The sequence below is a fragment of the Meles meles genome, chromosome 4, assembly GCF_922984935.1.
Source record: "Meles meles chromosome 4, mMelMel3.1 paternal haplotype, whole genome shotgun sequence".
Lineage (NCBI taxonomy): Eukaryota > Metazoa > Chordata > Mammalia > Carnivora > Mustelidae > Meles > Meles meles.
In genome coordinates, this window is record NC_060069.1 from 132,034,100 (window position 1) to 132,052,422 (window position 18,323).

Genomic DNA, 18,323 nt, shown 5'->3' on the forward strand with positions numbered 1-18,323 from the left:
ACCGAGCCCTTTACTGGTTCTCGCACATAGATGAGATTTATAAAGTGTTTGTTCTCACCGGTAAGAGTAAGTAAGTGAGTGGAAGGAAGGCATTGCAAAAGTTCTCAGGAACACTGAGTTTCACTTGTCATAGATCCCTAATACCTTCTGACTACAAGTTCTTGTCTCCAGGTGCCACCCTTACTGACATAATTGGCAGAAAAGCACACTGTGTATGAGACATGGGAAGAAAGGCCAGCATATGTGTTGATGATGATGGTCCACATCAGGGACTGGCCAAAAGTTTCCTTAAGGATTCTTTTTGCTGACTCCTAGGTAATCTAATCTCTAAGTATAAGGTAGAGGAGATGGAGGGGGGAGGAGGGAGGTTGAAAAATAAAAGGGTTGAATTGAAAAAAGTATTCATATGGTTTCCATTCGATGATAATGAGATCAGTGAAGGAGATCTTAAAAAATTTTAGCAAACTTCTAGGGACCAGGAGATCCACTTTGGAAAAAAATGCAATAGGGATTTTCATACATATTCCAGTTTACATTAAATAATATACACGTTTTACTACGTGGATGTTCAAAATCTTTATTTAAAATGCACTCAGATGATATGAGGATTTGGAGGATTTTCTCCTCTCTCTTTCTCAAGTACCATGCTTTACCTTATTTATTTTCTGTTAGTGGGTAAGCTTATCTTACAAGCATGTTTTATCCCAAGGAAGAAAAAGATATATTCTATGTTTCTCAATAAATATCCTTTCACAAAGACCAAATCGATGTATGTTTTCCAACAGTTACAGCACATTCTTGTTCTTATTGCTGAAAAGATTTTGGTTGAAGTCTTTGAATTCTTATCTCCAGCCTGTTTACTGAATTTTCAGTCAGCTTTCCCAGGATTAAACTATCTTTCACTTTCAGAGATAGGCGCTATTAACTAGAGTTTCTTTCTGCAGAATGTTGTTCCACAGTCATTGGTTGTACCAACAACAACCAAAATGAATGTATGGTTTGCTTTTAACATTTTATCTTTCGTTAGGTAATTCATGTGCTCACTTAAAAAAGAAAATAGAAAAGTGTAACAGCATAAAGAGCCAATTCATTCGCCCCCCCTCCCCCAAATCTAGTATGCATTTGTCCTCTCCAGAGACAACTGCTGAAAACAGGGCTGGTACATTCAGATAGATACCAAATAACAATTTTGAAGTTATTGTACATAATTTTGTAGGTAATAATCTATTTGAAAGAATAGTTCTAAATAGCAGTATTTACAATTTATGGGGCACTCGCCATGTCTCAGGTGTTATATAGACACAGAGTCTCACTTAATAGAAAGAAAAAAGCAGTGAATGAATGCAAGATGGCTCCTCAGATATGCCAGGCTTGGTTTGCTTTGGTTATGGTTTGTTAATATTTGTTAATATCCCAAGCGTCTCTATTTTTGAGAAGAGAAAACAGATTTGGCATGATAACAGAAAGAGTAACTGGTAGGTTGGGGTTTCAAGGAGGGTCTATGGGGTATCAAAGGCCAGGCCCTCTGATTTAGAAAATGCTGAATGGCTTCTCTTATACAAACTTTGGGATCCGCAAGGTTTTTTGTTTGTTTGTTTGTTTTTTGCACTTGTCCTTATTTCAGAATTACTTACCCGTTGTTAACATTCTAATACCTAGAGTCAGTGAAGTTGAAGGAGGGGCTCTTGGTGACACAGAAAGAGCCCATGGCTCACCCCTGGGTCCTTCCAATTGGATAGACTTGCGTACATGACTGTCAACAAATGCCGTTTAAAAGAGCGTGATTTTTGAAAGAGAATGCCCATCTATTATGTAATAGAGAGTAATCGTTAACATAGTCTAGATTGTCATCACTCTACCTCCCGTCCTACAGGAGTGTTTGGCCACATTTGATTAAAAACAAAAATGGGAATGTGGAGTCACGTAGGGTGGAGTTATCGGAGAGTTGATTCCAACTCTTGAAGCGGTAAAGAAGAGGTTAAACTGGACCAGGAGGATTTTTGAAGTCTTTGGCTGGGAGGTTCCATTTGGAGAAAGGTGCAGGGGAGCCAGGGGTAGTCAGAGGAACAAGGCAAGTTCCCATTCGTTTGGATTTCGGATACTGAGCAGTTTGATTCTCACCTGAGGGCGCAGTCGGGCACCCCGGCTGGCGGATGGAAATATTAACGAGCAGAACTTGCCAGACCAGCGTCTGGAGAGGGTAGAGTGAAGCGCGGAAAGGACTGCGCGGCCCCTTTAAGTATTCGCGGGCCCGGGAGGAGAGGGAGGAAACTGGGAGCCGCGGGGACGGTGGGGAAACCCACAAGCGGTTGAGCCAGAGAAGCGGCAGCGTGAGAGCAGAAACTTCAGACGCTGCTGATCCCGGCGGAGCTCGGGTGAGCAGCGGCAGCCGTCGCTCCCACCCGCAGCAGCATCCTCCTCGCGCCTCTCCGCCACCCAGGGGAGGTCTAGGAGCTGCCTCTCTACAGCTACCGCGAGCCAAGGCTGCGGACAGCTATCCTCAGGAAGTTTGGGCTCCAGCGTCCCGGCCGCGGAGAGTTCGGGGTGCCCTAAGCGCACGCCCCGGAGAGCGAGGGACCCGGGGCGATGGTGAGCGCTGCGCGGGGCTGGGGGCACCGGGGAGGCGCGCGTCTGTCCGCGGACCTGCTGCTGTCCCGAGTGCCCTCCGCATCCCCCAAGTGATGGGAACAAGGGCCGGCTCGGGCAACCACTGTCGCCGCACCGCCCCCTCGTTCGGCCCCAGCGCGCGGAGTCACCCAGGCACACCCCCAGCACCCTTTGCCCGTCCTCCGGAGCTGCTGCCGCTGCCTTGGCTGCCTTCCTCGCCGCCGCTGGTGGCCAGCTGTTGACTGGGCTAGACTGTGGACAGAGAAGCACTTTTTTTGGCCCTCCCTAAGCAGTTCTCACACCCCAAGTTTGCCGCTGCCGCGCCTGCCCTCGCCGCGGCGCTCGGGCGCACAGTGTGGGGGCGCACGCCGGGAGGCTCGGCGAGACCCGGAGGCAGGAAACCGCACAACTGCTCTTCTGCCTCGGCTCTTTGTTGTTCGCTTTGGATGGTTCTTGGAAGTGGCCGAGCCTCCTCGGAAATCCCGGAGCCAGAGGAGGCAAACCTTGGAATTCTTAGTTTGCAAAGGGCTCTGAGGTATTGACAAGCGTCCGGAAAGGTCGACAAGTAATTGCCCTGAAAACTCTTGGCGGATTGACCCACGTTGCTTATATTAAGCCTTTGTGTGTAGTGTGTGTGGTGTGTGGCTTCATAAATTTGGGGACCCCATTTCTACTCCCTCCTCTTGGCATGAGACTGTATGCAGGATCCACCCGAGGACAATGATCGCGGAGCCTGCTCACTTTTACCTCTTTGGATTAATATGTCTCTGTTCAGGTAACCTCGCGTCTTCTTTCTTCATTCACCCTTCATCTCCCTTGCACGCCCCCTCCCCACTTTTCGGAATCAAACCCCGAGCTGCGTTTTCTGCGACCTCTCCCTTCTAAGGCTGGAGGGGTTGGATCCATGTAAGGAGTTTTAAGCGAAAAGGTTCTTAGTTTGCACTTTGGGTCGGCCCTTTTCTCCCATCCCCCAAGACCCCTATGCCTCATCGCGGACCTCGGCCTTTTGCCAAGTTCAGGGCACGCCCAGATCACTCTGGGCAAACGCACGGTCTGAGCTCTCGGGTGGGAGGAGGCAGCGGCTGGCGGTGAGCTTCAGGCCTTAGGATGAGCCAAAACGAGTTTCATCCTTCGGCTTCTTCCTTCGGAGAGGGAGAGGTGCGCCCGGGGAACTTGGGGCCCAGAGACCCGCCAGGATTCCTGAACCTGGTCGTACCATTCGCCCCTCCTCTTCCGAGTACAAGGGGTTATTAGTAGTTGTTTTATGTAACCAAAGTCTGTAATTAAATTCGATTCCGAAGAAACTTCAGGAAATAACTCCTTCTTACGGTAGGGTATCAACTAGCCATTCTGCCTGGCTGGATTTAGAAGGAAAACAGGCAGTTGCAATTATCTGAAGGGGAACAGTTAGTTGCCTGGGAATTTTCCTTGGCAATGCTGAATTTAGGATTTTGGCGATTAATTAAATGGTACTGAAACTCTCTACATGACGTGTTGGAAGGATGCTGCAATGAGGTCCTTCTGACCAGTATACACTTAAAATAGTTTTCTTCAAACTCCCTAAGAAACTTTTGCTAAGGGTGAGCCACGACTCAACTTTTCTTTCTTTGCTTTTGGTAGATTCTGGTTTCAATCAAGGCTCCAATTTCAGGCCTACACACACACACACACACACGCACACACACACTACACCTCAGGGTATTTTCTTATAGTCGAATACTGACCTTCAGGTTGCATCAAGGCCTATAACTTAAGAGTCATTCAATGTTCATGATTATGAAACAGTTTTGAAAAGTTGGTTTTAGCTTTTTGCGGTCCATGGGTATGGTTTCTATTTTGACCAAAGATTTTACTTAAGTTAATGAAATATGAAAAAAAAATGCACATCAGCTAAACGATAGCAGATCCCTAAAAGAATTAGCCTACTGAATATGCTTCCTGACTAAAAGGAACATTTGCAGCTAAACTAAGAAGCTCATTACATTGTTATTCCCTTGAAGAAAACAGAAAACTGAAGTTTTCATACATTTCGTGGGAAGGGAGGAATAGATTAAACTAACTCTTTGGGACTGACTCTCCTTACTTCCAGCTTCCCCTCTTTGTAATGTAGTTGTTTTTTTTTTTTTTTTTTCTTAGTTTGAGGATCTGTGGGACTGAATAGTTTCCCCATCCCTGAGCCCAGCCTTGGATGCAAATCAGAAACATTAAGACCTGATCTCTCTATTTGTCTCCCTTTGCCACGTCTCCCCCTAGTTTAATTTACAGCTTCAGATACCTTTGAGATTTTTTTGTTGATTCACCTTCTCAGTTAAAGTTTATTCACGTGTGTAAAGTGAGGTGTCAGTGTGATAAATGACTGGAGGGGCAGATTACTGAAGATAGGGGGATTAATGATCATTAGTCACTGTTTGAGCTGAGTTTGTATATGTTGGGACATTTTATCAGGTCTGTAGATTAAAGATAGGGTCACACTAATAGGGTATCACTGAAGGCTGGTCGCGTCAGTGTGCAAATTCTGTCTTCACTTGGAGAAATATCCAGGGCGGGGGGGGGGGGGAGGGGTGTGTGTGTATGTGTATACGGTCCTTTCAGATTTGATAATTTGATTAATTAGTGTCTGAGATTTGTAGTTGAAATAGACAGGAGGCATTTCTGATCTTAGAGCTTAACTGATTTCTGGCTTTGCTTTTTTCCAATTTAATTTTCCATTTAAGTCACTGATGAGTTTTAATAAGCTTGAGTTTTCCCCACAGGGGTGTCTGTCTGCTTCCTTCCCCAGGTTGCAGGGCAGAGGCGTTCCTTGTGAGGGCCTTTCTGAGGTTTAACCTGCAACACTTTATCATTCCTTTGATGATTTTCACTCCTGCCATGAATCTGAACTTGGGAGGCCGAATTGCTGGGCTGCTGGGGCGATTTCCTGACCGTGTGCTGTTCTAAAGCCACACTATTGATTTGAATAAAACTTCACAGAACTCAGATAAGTAACTAGAGTTGGGCGTGCTCAAGACACCTGGACAGGGAATGAATGAAGTTCTTCAAAGATATCTTGCCTCAAGCCTAAGATCACAGTCTATCACTTGTTAATGGAGTGTACTTAAGAGAAATGTGGTAAGCTTAAATAAATCAAAGTGTACTGAAGAGTAAGGTACCTTCAACAAGATTTAACCTGTAAAAGTATCTATTGGTTGTCAGTTCTTTCTCTTTCTTTTCTCCTTTTTTTTTTAAAATCTGGATGCCAACCTAACAAAGTCCTATAGTTTTCTTCAAAAAACCCCCAAACTCCATTGTGATGTGTTGATATCATACTTGACATCAAATGTTCTTCTTCAGTTTGTGTTTGCTTTTTGTAGCCTTTTACTTATTAATCAAATGCTACAACTCTTACTATTCTAGGAAACAGATTTTAGGAAAAAATGGATATTCAGAAACTCCTTTTTTTAAGGTGAATTTCCCTAGTGAGTTTTGATATATGAGTGTTCTTTTCTGTGGATAGCTAGACTTTTGGTGGAGGGGAGCAGTTGGGGGCAGCAGTGAAGAAAAAGAATCTGTATGATCTCCCAGGGACTGATTCTAAACATTCTTTCCTGATAGACTTCCTCTCCTCAACTCCATTTTCTAAAACCTGATTTTTAAGGAGAAAAAGTAATTGACTTCCAGTTCAAATTTAGGAGGAGATCCAAATTTCACATGAAGTAAAAATTTGCAGTACTGTCTTTCTTCCTTCTTTTTTTCTGGGAGGGGGGATTTTTTCTCTTGGGAAGATGGATATTTCTTAGATAATTTTCACTATGTGAGCCACTTACCTGGGTCTCTGGTCTTCTCCCACCCAAACCTCCACACAAGATTCTTTGGTAATTCCAACACTTTCTTATTAGTTTTTTTAATAAACTCTTTGGCATTTAAATACACTTACCTGAATACTGTAACATCCTTAAGTATCCTTATCTCTTGATAATGAGCCCTCTAACACTTAAGATATTTATGGTTAAAATCTGGAGTAGAAAGTTGACCTGAAGTCTTCCCTTAGTCTTCACTATGACAAATGAGGTGTTCCTGTGTGAGCTAAAGTGGTGTCGAATGCTAAATTTCAAACCTACAATGACAGTTGTTTGTTTACTTTACATTGAGTAGATATCTAAAATTAAAAATGCTGGTAACAGGGATATGATGGGGAGGAAACACGGAACGGCAGCTTGCCAGTGACGATTATAAATGGTTGAGACTTCATGTGCCGTCCGTGTTAATAAAAGATTCTAAGGTAATGCTTATGTTAATTTCTGGCCCTTTTAAAAATGTTTACATCTTCAAAGGGTCATTGCCTTGCAGGCTCGATTTCTTATAGGAAAATAAAAGGAAATCAGAGTTGTTCTCCAACTTAAAATTAGACCTAAGGCCATCTGTGGAATAAATTAAGAAATGTGGTAATAAGAAAAAAAAAAGAAAAAGTGAAACAGGAGCAGACGTCTAGAGAAGTACAGTAGAAATAGATTCAGAAGCGAGCTAGTTTTAAAATATGGGAAGAGACGCACCTGGGTGGCTCAGTGGGTTAGGCCTCTGCCTTCGGTTTAGGTCATAATCCCAGGGTTCTGGGATCGAGCCCTGAATCGGGCTCTCTGCTCAGCGGGAAGCCTGCTTCCTCCTCTCTCTCTCTGCCTACTTGTGATCTCTGTCTGTCAAATAAACAAAAAAAAAAAACTTAAAAAAAATAAAATAAAATATGGGAAGAAGTGGAGTGGGAGCAGACAGAGCAGCCATATCTGACCACACCCTCTGACCACACACAAAATGAAAAGCAAATCTGAGAAGTGGATTTCTGAAAATTTGATGTCAGTATGTACGTTCCATATATAGCAACTATATAAAGAACTGAACATTTTGTTCAGTTCAATTAAAAAAAAATTTGAAACTTTTGAATCTTTGATAAATTCAAAGAAGAGTTCTCTTAAACCATGTTTAATGAAACTAGAATATTGACTACCTTGATTTATAGAGAGGAGTAAAAAATTAAGTAGTTGTCTTCTACATCATAACACTTTTGGTTAGAGGAGACCAGTGAAGTGAAAGAAGGAAATAATAAAGAAAAAAAAGAGAGAGCATTTGAGCTTTGGGGTACCATAAGAAAGTCTACAATGACTAGTTCTATTGCCATGAAGACACGTTATCGTTTATTGAACATTCACCCTTATCTTATTAATGCTTATAAGAACCTGATGACGTAGGTATTATTATTAATAAAGTATTACTTTATCCCTATTTTATATTTGTGGAAACTACATCATGGAGAGGTTAGGAGATACGAAAGTGCAAGAGTTTGTACCAAGCTGATTCCAAAACTCTTAACCACCATGTACTCTCTCAGCTGAAAGAAAGAAATGAAAAATGTAAAAACAAAGATGATGGTTCAATAATTTTTTTTAATGTTAAAATTCATTCCAAAAAAATACACCTAAATAAGACTGTGGTTCCAAACACTTGAAAATCTGGAAGGCAGCCATTCCTTTTCCTGCCATTAAGCAAGTGGTTTTTAAATTTTTAGATCACCATGTAGGACAATCAATTCTTTACGTTGAACCGATTCACATGAGACTTTATCATGTCTGCCTTCTTGGGGGCATGCTTAAAAGAGGTGACTGAACAGAAGTCAAAAGAGTGACTGCTGGTGACGCTGAAGCACGTAGATTCCAAGTCGTAATTTGGAAAATGAATGCCATTCTCATTCATGCACACTGAAAGAAAGATTTTGCTCAGAGTCCAAGGCAAATAATTGGCACTCATCAAGGAAGAGCCTGCAGAGAGACAATCATTTCCCCTGGGGTCACTCTGCCCCTGTTTGTTGGGCATGGGCTGACGGTCATTTGGTGGTAGATGAGCCTTCTGCTTGACTGCTGTTCACAGATGACTCACTTCATGGTTACTGATCATGGAAGGGTTGAGCATTAATACCTGGTTGATCAGCTGGTTGGAAACTGCTTATGCATAGCCAATAAAGTGGCCATCCTGTGGAGATCAAAGACCACCTCCTTTCTTTACAATTCTGGATTAGCATGGTTTCCTTTCCCCCTTCTCCCACCACCTTCAGCCCTTTCCTTCAATCTTGCTGTTGAAGAAGAGGGAAAGATTATCTGTAGTGTACTGGGAGATAGCTTTGATCTTTACTTCCTTGCCTTTCTTTCTCTCTCTGCTTTTTTTTTTCTTTCCTTTCCTTTCTTTTTTCTTTCTTTCTTTCTTTCTTTTTTTTTTTAACCATCCAAAGGCTATTTCTAACACTGGAAGGTGTCATGTTGCTTGCTTCATGGGAGATCTCAATCCTATTTCCCTTCAGCCCAAACAGGCTGCTACAGATCCCCTTACTTCTGAGATTTTACTTGGCTTCCAGACATCTTATGACAATGTTGTTCTACCCATATAACAATATTTTGAACAGCTTGACTGTGCATATCTTTCTGATTCCCTTCACCGAGAGAAGTGCCTCTGCAGTGTTCACAGCTGTCCATGGCTTAGAGCCGAAAAAGAGTATCTCTTTGGTTTGATTAATTTATCTTATTTAGGGAAGAATGTATAGAAGGTAAACAATTGGAGAAAGTGTTCTTCAGCCACTGGTGTTATGCGGAATAGTCTGTAGGCTTAATGCCTGTCACCTAGTTTGACACTTAAATGAAGCGTTAAAAGCACCATCAATGGACACAAGCGAATGTCAACAGAGCTGTGTGGTTCTGTTAAGTGGGAATATGTCCTTTTTAAGTCAAGTGGTTGACTGGTATGTATACAGCATATGAGAAGAGTAGACTTGGATTCCTAGTAATACCATGTACTTGGGGAATCTGTTTTTTAGTTCATGTTAGTTTTTTGTTTTTGGGGGGTTTTTTTACTAGAAAACTTTTTTTTTTTAAACACTTCTGGCAGTAGCAGCTGCTGTTGACACTTTCTGAAAATGCTGTTGATTGGATTTCAGAAAGTATCAAGTTCAAAGTATGGGCCACCTATGCCTGCGTTCAACTCCTCTGTACATGGCCTGAGAACCAAAGACAGCTTAGCCACAGTCAGCCATGGCAGGAGCTTGGAGTCCTTGGAACTTTCCCCTAAAATTATCTGCAGGAGGTTCTACTTGAGACTGTTGGACACCCAGTTTGTATCCCTAACACTGTGATTCTTCTTTCCTTGTCTATTCTTTGAATGTGAGGAAAAGTATTTTAAGAGAAATAAAATTGTCACATGGGACTATTTAGTACTTAAAAAATCATTTTAGGTAAATGTTATCTCTTGATATAACTTAAAGTTTCTATGAGCATAACAATACAATGTTTACATGACCATTAATGTTCTGGTAGCATGTTACGTATTGTCATAATTCATGCACGATTATGGAAAAATACATCAATGTGGTAAACGCATTCTTGGATGTTAGCCGAAAAGGAAACAGGGGTCCTGTTTCAGTGTCTCCCCTCTGATGTGACTGAAGCCCTTTTGTGTCATTAGCAATCCTAGATGGAGTTTGAAAGGAAAATGGGGCCAAAGAATGAGAGAATGGGGCCACACGCATGCATTTCAAGATCATTTGGCATCATAAAGTGCTAATGAGTTATACTCAGTCTCATAATTTGATCTCCAAATTTAAATAGCCTGTACGCTAATTATATTTCTGTCTTAGCCTGCGATGTCTTTTCTACTTTTCCAATGATGTACTAACCCTTAGTTTGGCTAGAAGTGTCTGCCTACGATCCCTTCCCTAGATAAAGGAATTTGAAAATGTATACTTTTTTAGTTTCAGGGTGTAAAGTGTATTTTGTTTACCCAGGCTTGCTTTAAAAGGCAGTCTTTGTTACTCTGAAACCTCACTAAAATGGTGCTCACTCATGTAACAAAGTGAGTTAAGTCACGTTTGTATGTGTTAACCACACACCTCTGGGTAGCTTTAAGGGACTTTAGCTGGGGGAAGTCATTTTACTGTCTGCAGACCATTCAAATAGCAAGTTGTCTAAACAAAGCAAACAGACCTCTACAGGCTTTGGAAGAGAAACTCATTGGTTTTTCTCCCTCATCTTTGAAGAGAAGTGAAAATTTCCTTAGCAATCCGGTATCAAGTTTGGAACTTGGAGTTGCTTAAATGAATGAACGTAGTAATGTTTTGCCCAAACCTAAACACGTAGAAGGAAGACAGGAGCACGTCAGAGCCTCTGGGTACTATGCAGAGAGGGGAGTGCTCCACTGATTATCAGTCTCTGAATTAGGGTGGAATAGAAGCATCATGAGGGCAACTTTTAGTTAGGCTTAGTGTGGCCGCAGGGAAAATGAAATTTATTGCATCCATTGGGCTTTTCTCTATCATGGGTCATTCAGTTCGAGGAGCTCATCATTTCCTAGGGTTTCATGTTCAAAATGATCCTTTCACCATTTTCCATTTGACATACTGACATATTTAATATGTTTTAAATATACATGGTTATTTAATACATTAATGTCCTGATGAGGAAAAAAATGAACTGATTAATTGATTAAATGATGAATTGAGGCAGTGTAGGGCCAGCTACATACACTGAACCTGAAAGACTAGGGATCGATAATAGTAATAGTAATAATTGTAACGCCTAAAATTTGTAAAGTGTTTACTGTCTGTCCCCCAGAATGTGCTAACATGCCTTACCTTATTTAATACAACATTAGAAATGACGGCATTGCCATCATCCCTGTTTATCAATATGGAGGATGAGATTTAGAAAACTTGGTTTCTTGACTATGGCCAGTCATCTAGTTTGGTAGAGTGAGTGAGGATTTGAAATGAGCATGTCTGAGCCAGAATTTTTGTTCTTCACCGTTGTACAGACACATTGCACTATTCCTCTAAAGGGAAATAATTGTAGGTGAAACAGTATAAAATGTATATATAATAAGACTATCAAGTTTTTGTGGGTGTGATGCTTTTTTGTGATGTAAGATTATGGTAGATTGTGCTGCCAAGCTTTTTTAGTTCCTTTTTAGATTTTTCTGGTCTATCTGATTGTCTTTTCCTCTCTTCTGCTTGTCACATGATAACCCATAACAAAGAAAACATCCTGGTATAATACAGCACAGAAAATAGAAACAGGTCAGCGCCATAACTTGGTTTGGTGGAATTCCATTGTGGAGTAAATCTGAGGTAAATTTGAGGGCTGCCTGGGTGGCTCAGTCAGTTAAGCTTCTGCCTTTTGGCTCAGGTCATGATCCTGGGGTCCTGCAACAGGCTTCTTTCTCAGTGAGGAGCCTGCTTCTCCCTCTGCGTGCTGCTCCCCCTGCTCGTGCTCTTTCTCTCTGACAAATAAATAAATATTAAACATTTTTTTTTGAGGTAGTAAAAACTGACTAAGGTTTGTGATAGCCCAACTGTCTAAGGAAATAGAAATTTCTTTATATATAGGAAAAAAATAATATCACTGGCATCTAACTTCTCTAAGGAACTGGTGTTGAATTTTTTTTTTTTACTTTGAAGATAGATGGTTTACTTGATAAGTTGTTAGAGATAATAAGATAATACAGATAATAAAAACACATTAAGCAGAAGCTTAGTTAGAATCTGTGATTACTATTCTTTTAAAGCTATAGCTTTCTTAGATGACAAGTTTTATAGAAAACAAAGAATGCAGCATTGGTTAACAAGGTATCTGTGAATGAAACCTATCAAAACCAGTACTGTAATAGTAGCTTTCCAGAAGTAATGTAGTTGATTTTTAAAATGTTGTTATTTTACTTTTTCTTACTCTTTTAAATATATATGTCTGACTAAGATTGTTCTGTAATTTCTAAGGTATGGTTTTCTCAGTTGAACTCACTGTTCTTCCAGAGTTTTTGCCGAATGTGTAGATGATAGGTACATTCATACTCTTCATTATTTCCATAGGTTGTTACTTTACATAAGGCTTAAGGGAAGATTGAAGCTTTTCCTGCTTCCTTACTCTGTACTGCTAATCAAAATGGTATAATATTCAAAACCTTCCTTTATATGGGAGTTGGGGTCTTAGTGCTAAGGTTTTACTCTTTGTCTTCAAAGGTAGTCCACAAAACATTTATTTCTATGTACGTACTCTTGCTTTGCAGTTTTGCAGTTTGCCATTAATTTGTGTTTGCTAATGCTATTTGTTTATTATTAGTGGGGCTTAATAACATCCTTTAATCCTCAGTAAACTACACACTATCAATCTTGATGACAACCGAAAATTATTATTAACCAGCTGTCAATGATTGTTGCTATTAGACACTTTAAAGAATGTGGCAGACATACCTAATCATGTATAAGAACTTTTAATAAAAGATCTGGGCTGTGAACATATGGATAGGGAAATGAATGTTACATCGTGTCAGTGAATTGTTAGCAGTATATGAATGAAACATGTTTCGTGTGGTGAGAGAAGGGAGAAATGCCTTTTGGGAACTGATAGATCAAGGGGAATTATGAGGTCAAGGAAAACTTCCTGTAAAAAGTGGATTCCCAGAAAACGTTGAGAGAAAAAATGGGATATCTTGTTAGTTGAAAGAAGTGTTTGAGAGGTGCATCCAGGAGTGTGATCTGAAAAACTGACAATCTATTTGAAGCGGTAAATTTTACAGCAGTGCATGATTATAGATTTTCACTTATGATGTCATATTTTACTATTTAGTAATTCCATACATTTGTTTCATTTATTTAATCAACCTTACTAGACAACAAAGTATTTTAAAAAAGAGCTTATTCCTTGCACATAGGACATCATCAATGAATCGTTAATTACCATATAGGTTATTTATTTATTTATTTATTTATTTTTAAATATTTTATTTATTTGTCACAGAGAGATATCACAAGTAGGCAGAGAGGCAGGCAGAGAGAGAGGGGGAAGCACACTCCCTGCTGAACAGAGAACCTGATGCGGGGCTCTATCCAAGGACCATGAGATCATGACCTGACCTGAAGGCAAGAGGCTTAACCCACTGAGCCACTCAGGTGCCCCCCATATAGGTAATTTAATAGAGGTATGTGTGACTGCTCTGGGAGCCTATGTTTGGACTATAAAAAGCTTCACCAAGTGAAGAAGAAGTACAAGATAAATGTAAATGTGTTAATTGAATTCTTAGAGATTAGACATTTATTTTTTTGCCATTTCCCGATGGATAGCTATGTACAGATGAATAGATTTGGATATAATACTGTGTGTATTATTGTTATTAACCCTCAGAGAATCATTAGAACATTAACTAACTCTGTGCATATGCCCTTTCTGCAGTCCCCAGAATGCATGGTCTTTATCCTACTCTTGTTACTTTCTGTGACAGGACCAATCTTCCCATAGTCTAGAAGATTCCATTTATAATTCTTATAGGGGCGCCTGGGTGGCTCAGTGGGTTAAAGCCTCTGCCTTCGGCTCAGGTCATGATCTCAGGGTCCTGGGATCAAGCCCCACATCGGGCTCTCTGCTCTGCGGGGAACCTGCTTCCTCCTCTCTCTCTGCCTGCCTCTCTGCCTAGTTGTGATTTCTCTCTGTCAAATGAATAAAATATTTTAAAAAATGTTATAATTCTTATAAACATTTTTCTCATATTAAGTTGAAGCCCAACTTCATTCCCGGTCTTACTGGCCCTGGTTTTATCCTCCAAAACTACCCATGGTAAATCTAGTTCCCTTTCCACATGAAACTGTTTCAGTATTCAAAGACCGTTCTGTTCTTTCTGCATCTGCTCCTCTCCAGGTACAGTTTCTTCCAATTTTCCTCCCTTGCTGAAGAGTCATTTCCCTTGGTTGAGCTGTTTCTCTTGTTATTTTTTTTTTTAAAGATTTTATTTATTTATTTGACAGAGATCACAAGTAGGCGGAGAGGCAGGCAGAGACAGAAGGAAGCAGGCTCTGTGCTGAGCAGAGAGCCCCATGCGGGGCTTGATCCCAGGACCCTGGGATCATGACCTGAGCCAAAGGCAGAGGCTTTTTAACCCACTGAGCCACCCAGGCGCCCCTGTTGTTACTGTTTTTATTAACTATTTGTTCTTGTCCCGAAGTGTAACATGAAGTTTGAGGAACTTACCCTTTTTTGTAGTTAAAAATGTGGATAGCTTTTAACTTTTTCCCAGTCTTCTACTAAATCTTTCATTTTATCTAAAAGTTCTCTCAGCATTTCTGGGATGTGATGCCTTTCTGGATCAGGAGATTTCAAACGTATTATGAAGCTAGATACTTACCTCCCCACCTTGATTTCCCACTAAACCAACTTAGAATTATTCTTCCTGGTCTGAAGTCACAATTCTTGGCAGGGAAAAAAAAAATAGTTTTTGTGAGATTCTGTTTTTTCTTCTCTGATAGTATTTGATGGTTGAAAATGGACATGCCTCCTGGCTCGTGAGGAAGGTCCCGAGTTAGGTCTCGGGGATGGTTGGCTGGATGCTGCCTTGGAGAGAGATGGGCCCAAGATAGACAGACTTCCAGAGTTTTTTTTTTTAAAGATATTTATTTATTTATTTGACAGTGAGAGAGAGAGAGAGAGAGAGAGAGATCACAAGAGGCAGGCAGAGAGAGTGAGAGGGAAGCAGGCTCCCTGCCGAGCAGAGAGCCCGATGCGGGACTTGATCCCAGGAACCTGAGATCATGACCTGAGCCGAAGGCAGCGGCTTAAACCACTGAGCCACCCAGGCGCCCCAGACTTCCAGAGTTTTCAAGAGAAGGCGTAAATCCATATGTTTAAGTAACACCTCCTAACTGATATATGGGAGCAATTGATATAATAATAATTATAATGATTAATAATTATAATTAATTATAGTTAAGAGTTATGTTAATAATATTAATAATTAATGATAATAACAATAATATGTTTCCACCCCACATAGGACATAGTCGCACATAGGAATGACCTATCTGTTGCTGCTTGTTCTTACTCTAGATACACATAAGGGTACCCTCACTTTCTGTTAGCTTTGTTGTTTTGGAAGCCTTCACTTTTCTGATGTTTGGCCTTCCTTCCTGTATTGTTACTAGTTAAATGGTTACATAATTGCTTATTTATTTAACCAAAAGCTTCTGCCTTTATTTGGAGCTATTTACATTTTACAAATTGTGTTTGCTGAACCAGGCAAAGTGATCAGTTTGACTGTTTATGTTTATTCTTTTGTCCTAAAGCTAACAAACAAAGAAGACAAACTGATAAGCCCTTTGATGAGCTCAGAGTCCCTGATGAACTGAATAAATAAATATATCCTTGAATAAGAGAGAAATTATCAACACAGACAGTCTGAAGCTTTACTGATTGCTATTAAGAGGCACACCACTGTGCTTCATTTGAATTACAGGTTGGGAGCACACAGTAAGGGAATTTGAAGAAATAATATAAAGAAAATTTAGGCTGTGGTTACACTGCAGAGGAGCCTTTAAGTTCTGCAAGAATTTATCACAGGATTCTTTCAAAAGTCTGGTTTCCCTTATTTTATTGTTTATAGATCATTAGCTATTGGACTGAAATATCATCAAGAGAGAACCTTAATCTAAAGGGTCAGAAATCATTGCCAGTTGAATATTAGCCAGAAATGAAAATGAAACATCTCTGCAGTAATTTGTCAATGAAAAATGTTATTTAATTTACAAAACCCTGGCTTATGCACAGTTTTCAAGCACTCATCTAGCATTTCCGTGAGGAGACCTTGTGCATAATTCATAAATGTTTCTGAACTAAAATTCGGAGGATCATTTGCTTAGGGGTTCAAGACATACTACGAGGCTAAATACATATGAAGAAACTTCTGTTAACTCTTTAAAAAAAAAAACCTGGTCATTTCTTACCAAATCTAGGCAAAATGCTCCTTTATGTAGAAATTTCTGGTTTTTGTTATGTTTTACTCTAACGTGCGTGGGATTTCTTTTTGTCTTCAAACGACTCATCCGGTTGGAGGAATACGGCCGAGTCCCACTGGGGATCATTAGGAGTATTACTCATGTTAGACATCTATCAGGGGCAGCCCTCCTCATGCTAAATTCTGGCCACAGCTCACAAATAATATGAGATGCTCACAGGCTCAAGGCAGGGAATAACGTCTGAGTGGGAGAAGGTCAAGGCACGGGCAGGGGAAGAGGTCAGAAGCAGTAATGTGCCCTGAGCAAGGAGTGCTGATTCATTTGAAGCTGGAAACCGTCACCAGCAGTTCATTGTCCGTAGGGGAAGCATGTTTAAAGATGAGCTTTATTTCGATGCTCTGACAAAATGCCTTGGCAGTAGTAGATTCCTCATCACCTAAAAGGGTAGCCATGATTTCCGTGCCTATGTGGAGATTATTTCGATAGCTGGTAACTGCAGCCTTTAGAAGAACGTAATGAGGAAATATTAATTAATTTGCCTGACTCTGGTTGGTCTTTATTGCCCTCGTCCATAACTCTATTTCATTTCCTATTTTCTTCCGAATAAAGATTCTCTCTTCCTTCTTTGTGAACCACAGAATTGCTCTGCCTGATTAGGGTTCCCTGCCTGTGAGCCAGCTTCAGCCCGGTGAATCGCCTCTTACGCCTCCAGCTTTTCTAGATGCTCTTCCTCCATCAGGGAATGCTCTTTCTAGAGCCATTCCTTTCTCTCCTTCTTCCTCCTCGGCCTCCATTCCAATTCCTGTTTCCCCTGATGAATCAATACATGTGTCTCCTCCTCCAGGAAGCCTTAGCCACCCTTCCCACCCACCCAAGGTCGATTTGATGTTTTCCATGTCTGTTTCTCCAGCATCCTATAAAAGGGTAGGCAACCTTGTTGGCGATCTTACCGTATTGGGTTTACTTGTCTAGGTCTCCTTTCCAACTACGAGGGTATCTGTCTAATTAACTATCACAACTAGCGCATTCAATGAATTACTAAGTGATTCAGGACGTAAAGTACTTTGCTTTGACAGGAGTTGTAAAAGGGATTAAAACTCATACTTCTTATTCTTGCATAAAGTTTTATTCTTCTTAGAAACAGAGAAGTGAACAGTTGGAAAGCAGAAACACCAGAATTACCAAATACCACAAATCTTTATCCCAGTGTTTATTTAAAAAAAAAAGAAGACAAAAGTTTTCTGGACCATCTCGTGGTTAGAAATGTTGTAAAGCACCAAATTTGGAAGTAATATATGAATGGGGGGCTCTTAATAGTTATATATTTACTGGATTCTACAAAATGGATTGGATAGGACTTTGAGTGTCTACCTTTGTTTGAATTTTATGGATTTTCGTATGATTTTTCTATGGACTCACTGTAGTATGGCAAGGGAAAAAAACATGACTTGGATTTAGACATGGCTGTTGCTGGCCCTGAATCTGCCACTACCTAGCTTTTTTTTTTTTTTTTTAATTAATTTATTTTTTCAACAAAACAGTATTCATTGTTTTTGCACAACATCCAGTGCTCCATGCGATCCGTGCCCTCCCTACTACCCACCACCTGTTCTCCCAACCTCCCACCCCTGACCCTTCAAAACCCTCAGGTTGTTTTTCAGAGTCCATAGTCTCTTATGGTTCGCCTCCCCTTCCAATTTCCCTCAACTTCCTTCTCCTCTTCATCTCCCAATGCCCTCCATGCCATTTTGCCACTACCTAGCTTTTTACCATGCAAGAGTGAGTTGGTTTTTTTCATCTCTAAAGTATGGGAATTGAAAAGATGATATTTAGGCCACCACGAGAATTTCGGTTCTGTAGTTTTAAGCCCAGGAATAGTACAATGAACTGGATTATTTACCAGTGAGTTTTTTCTAGTCATTGCGCACCTCTCAGT

At 40.6% G+C, this 18,323-nt stretch overlaps 1 protein-coding gene across 6 annotated transcripts in view; it reads left to right on the forward strand.

The window, feature by feature from the left end:
* Positions 1–2,367: 2,367 nt before the first annotated feature.
* Positions 2,368–18,323, forward strand: part of ROBO1 (roundabout guidance receptor 1) — a 415,896-nt gene continuing 399,940 nt past the window's right edge. For all 6 annotated transcript variants that reach the window (XM_046003038.1, XM_046003042.1, XM_046003041.1 and 3 more), the window contains exon 1: positions 2,368–3,382. In XM_046003038.1, the coding sequence (XP_045858994.1) occupies positions 3,328–3,382 (55 nt within the window). In that variant the 5' untranslated portion in view covers positions 2,368–3,327. The remainder of the gene's footprint in view (positions 3,383–18,323) is intronic.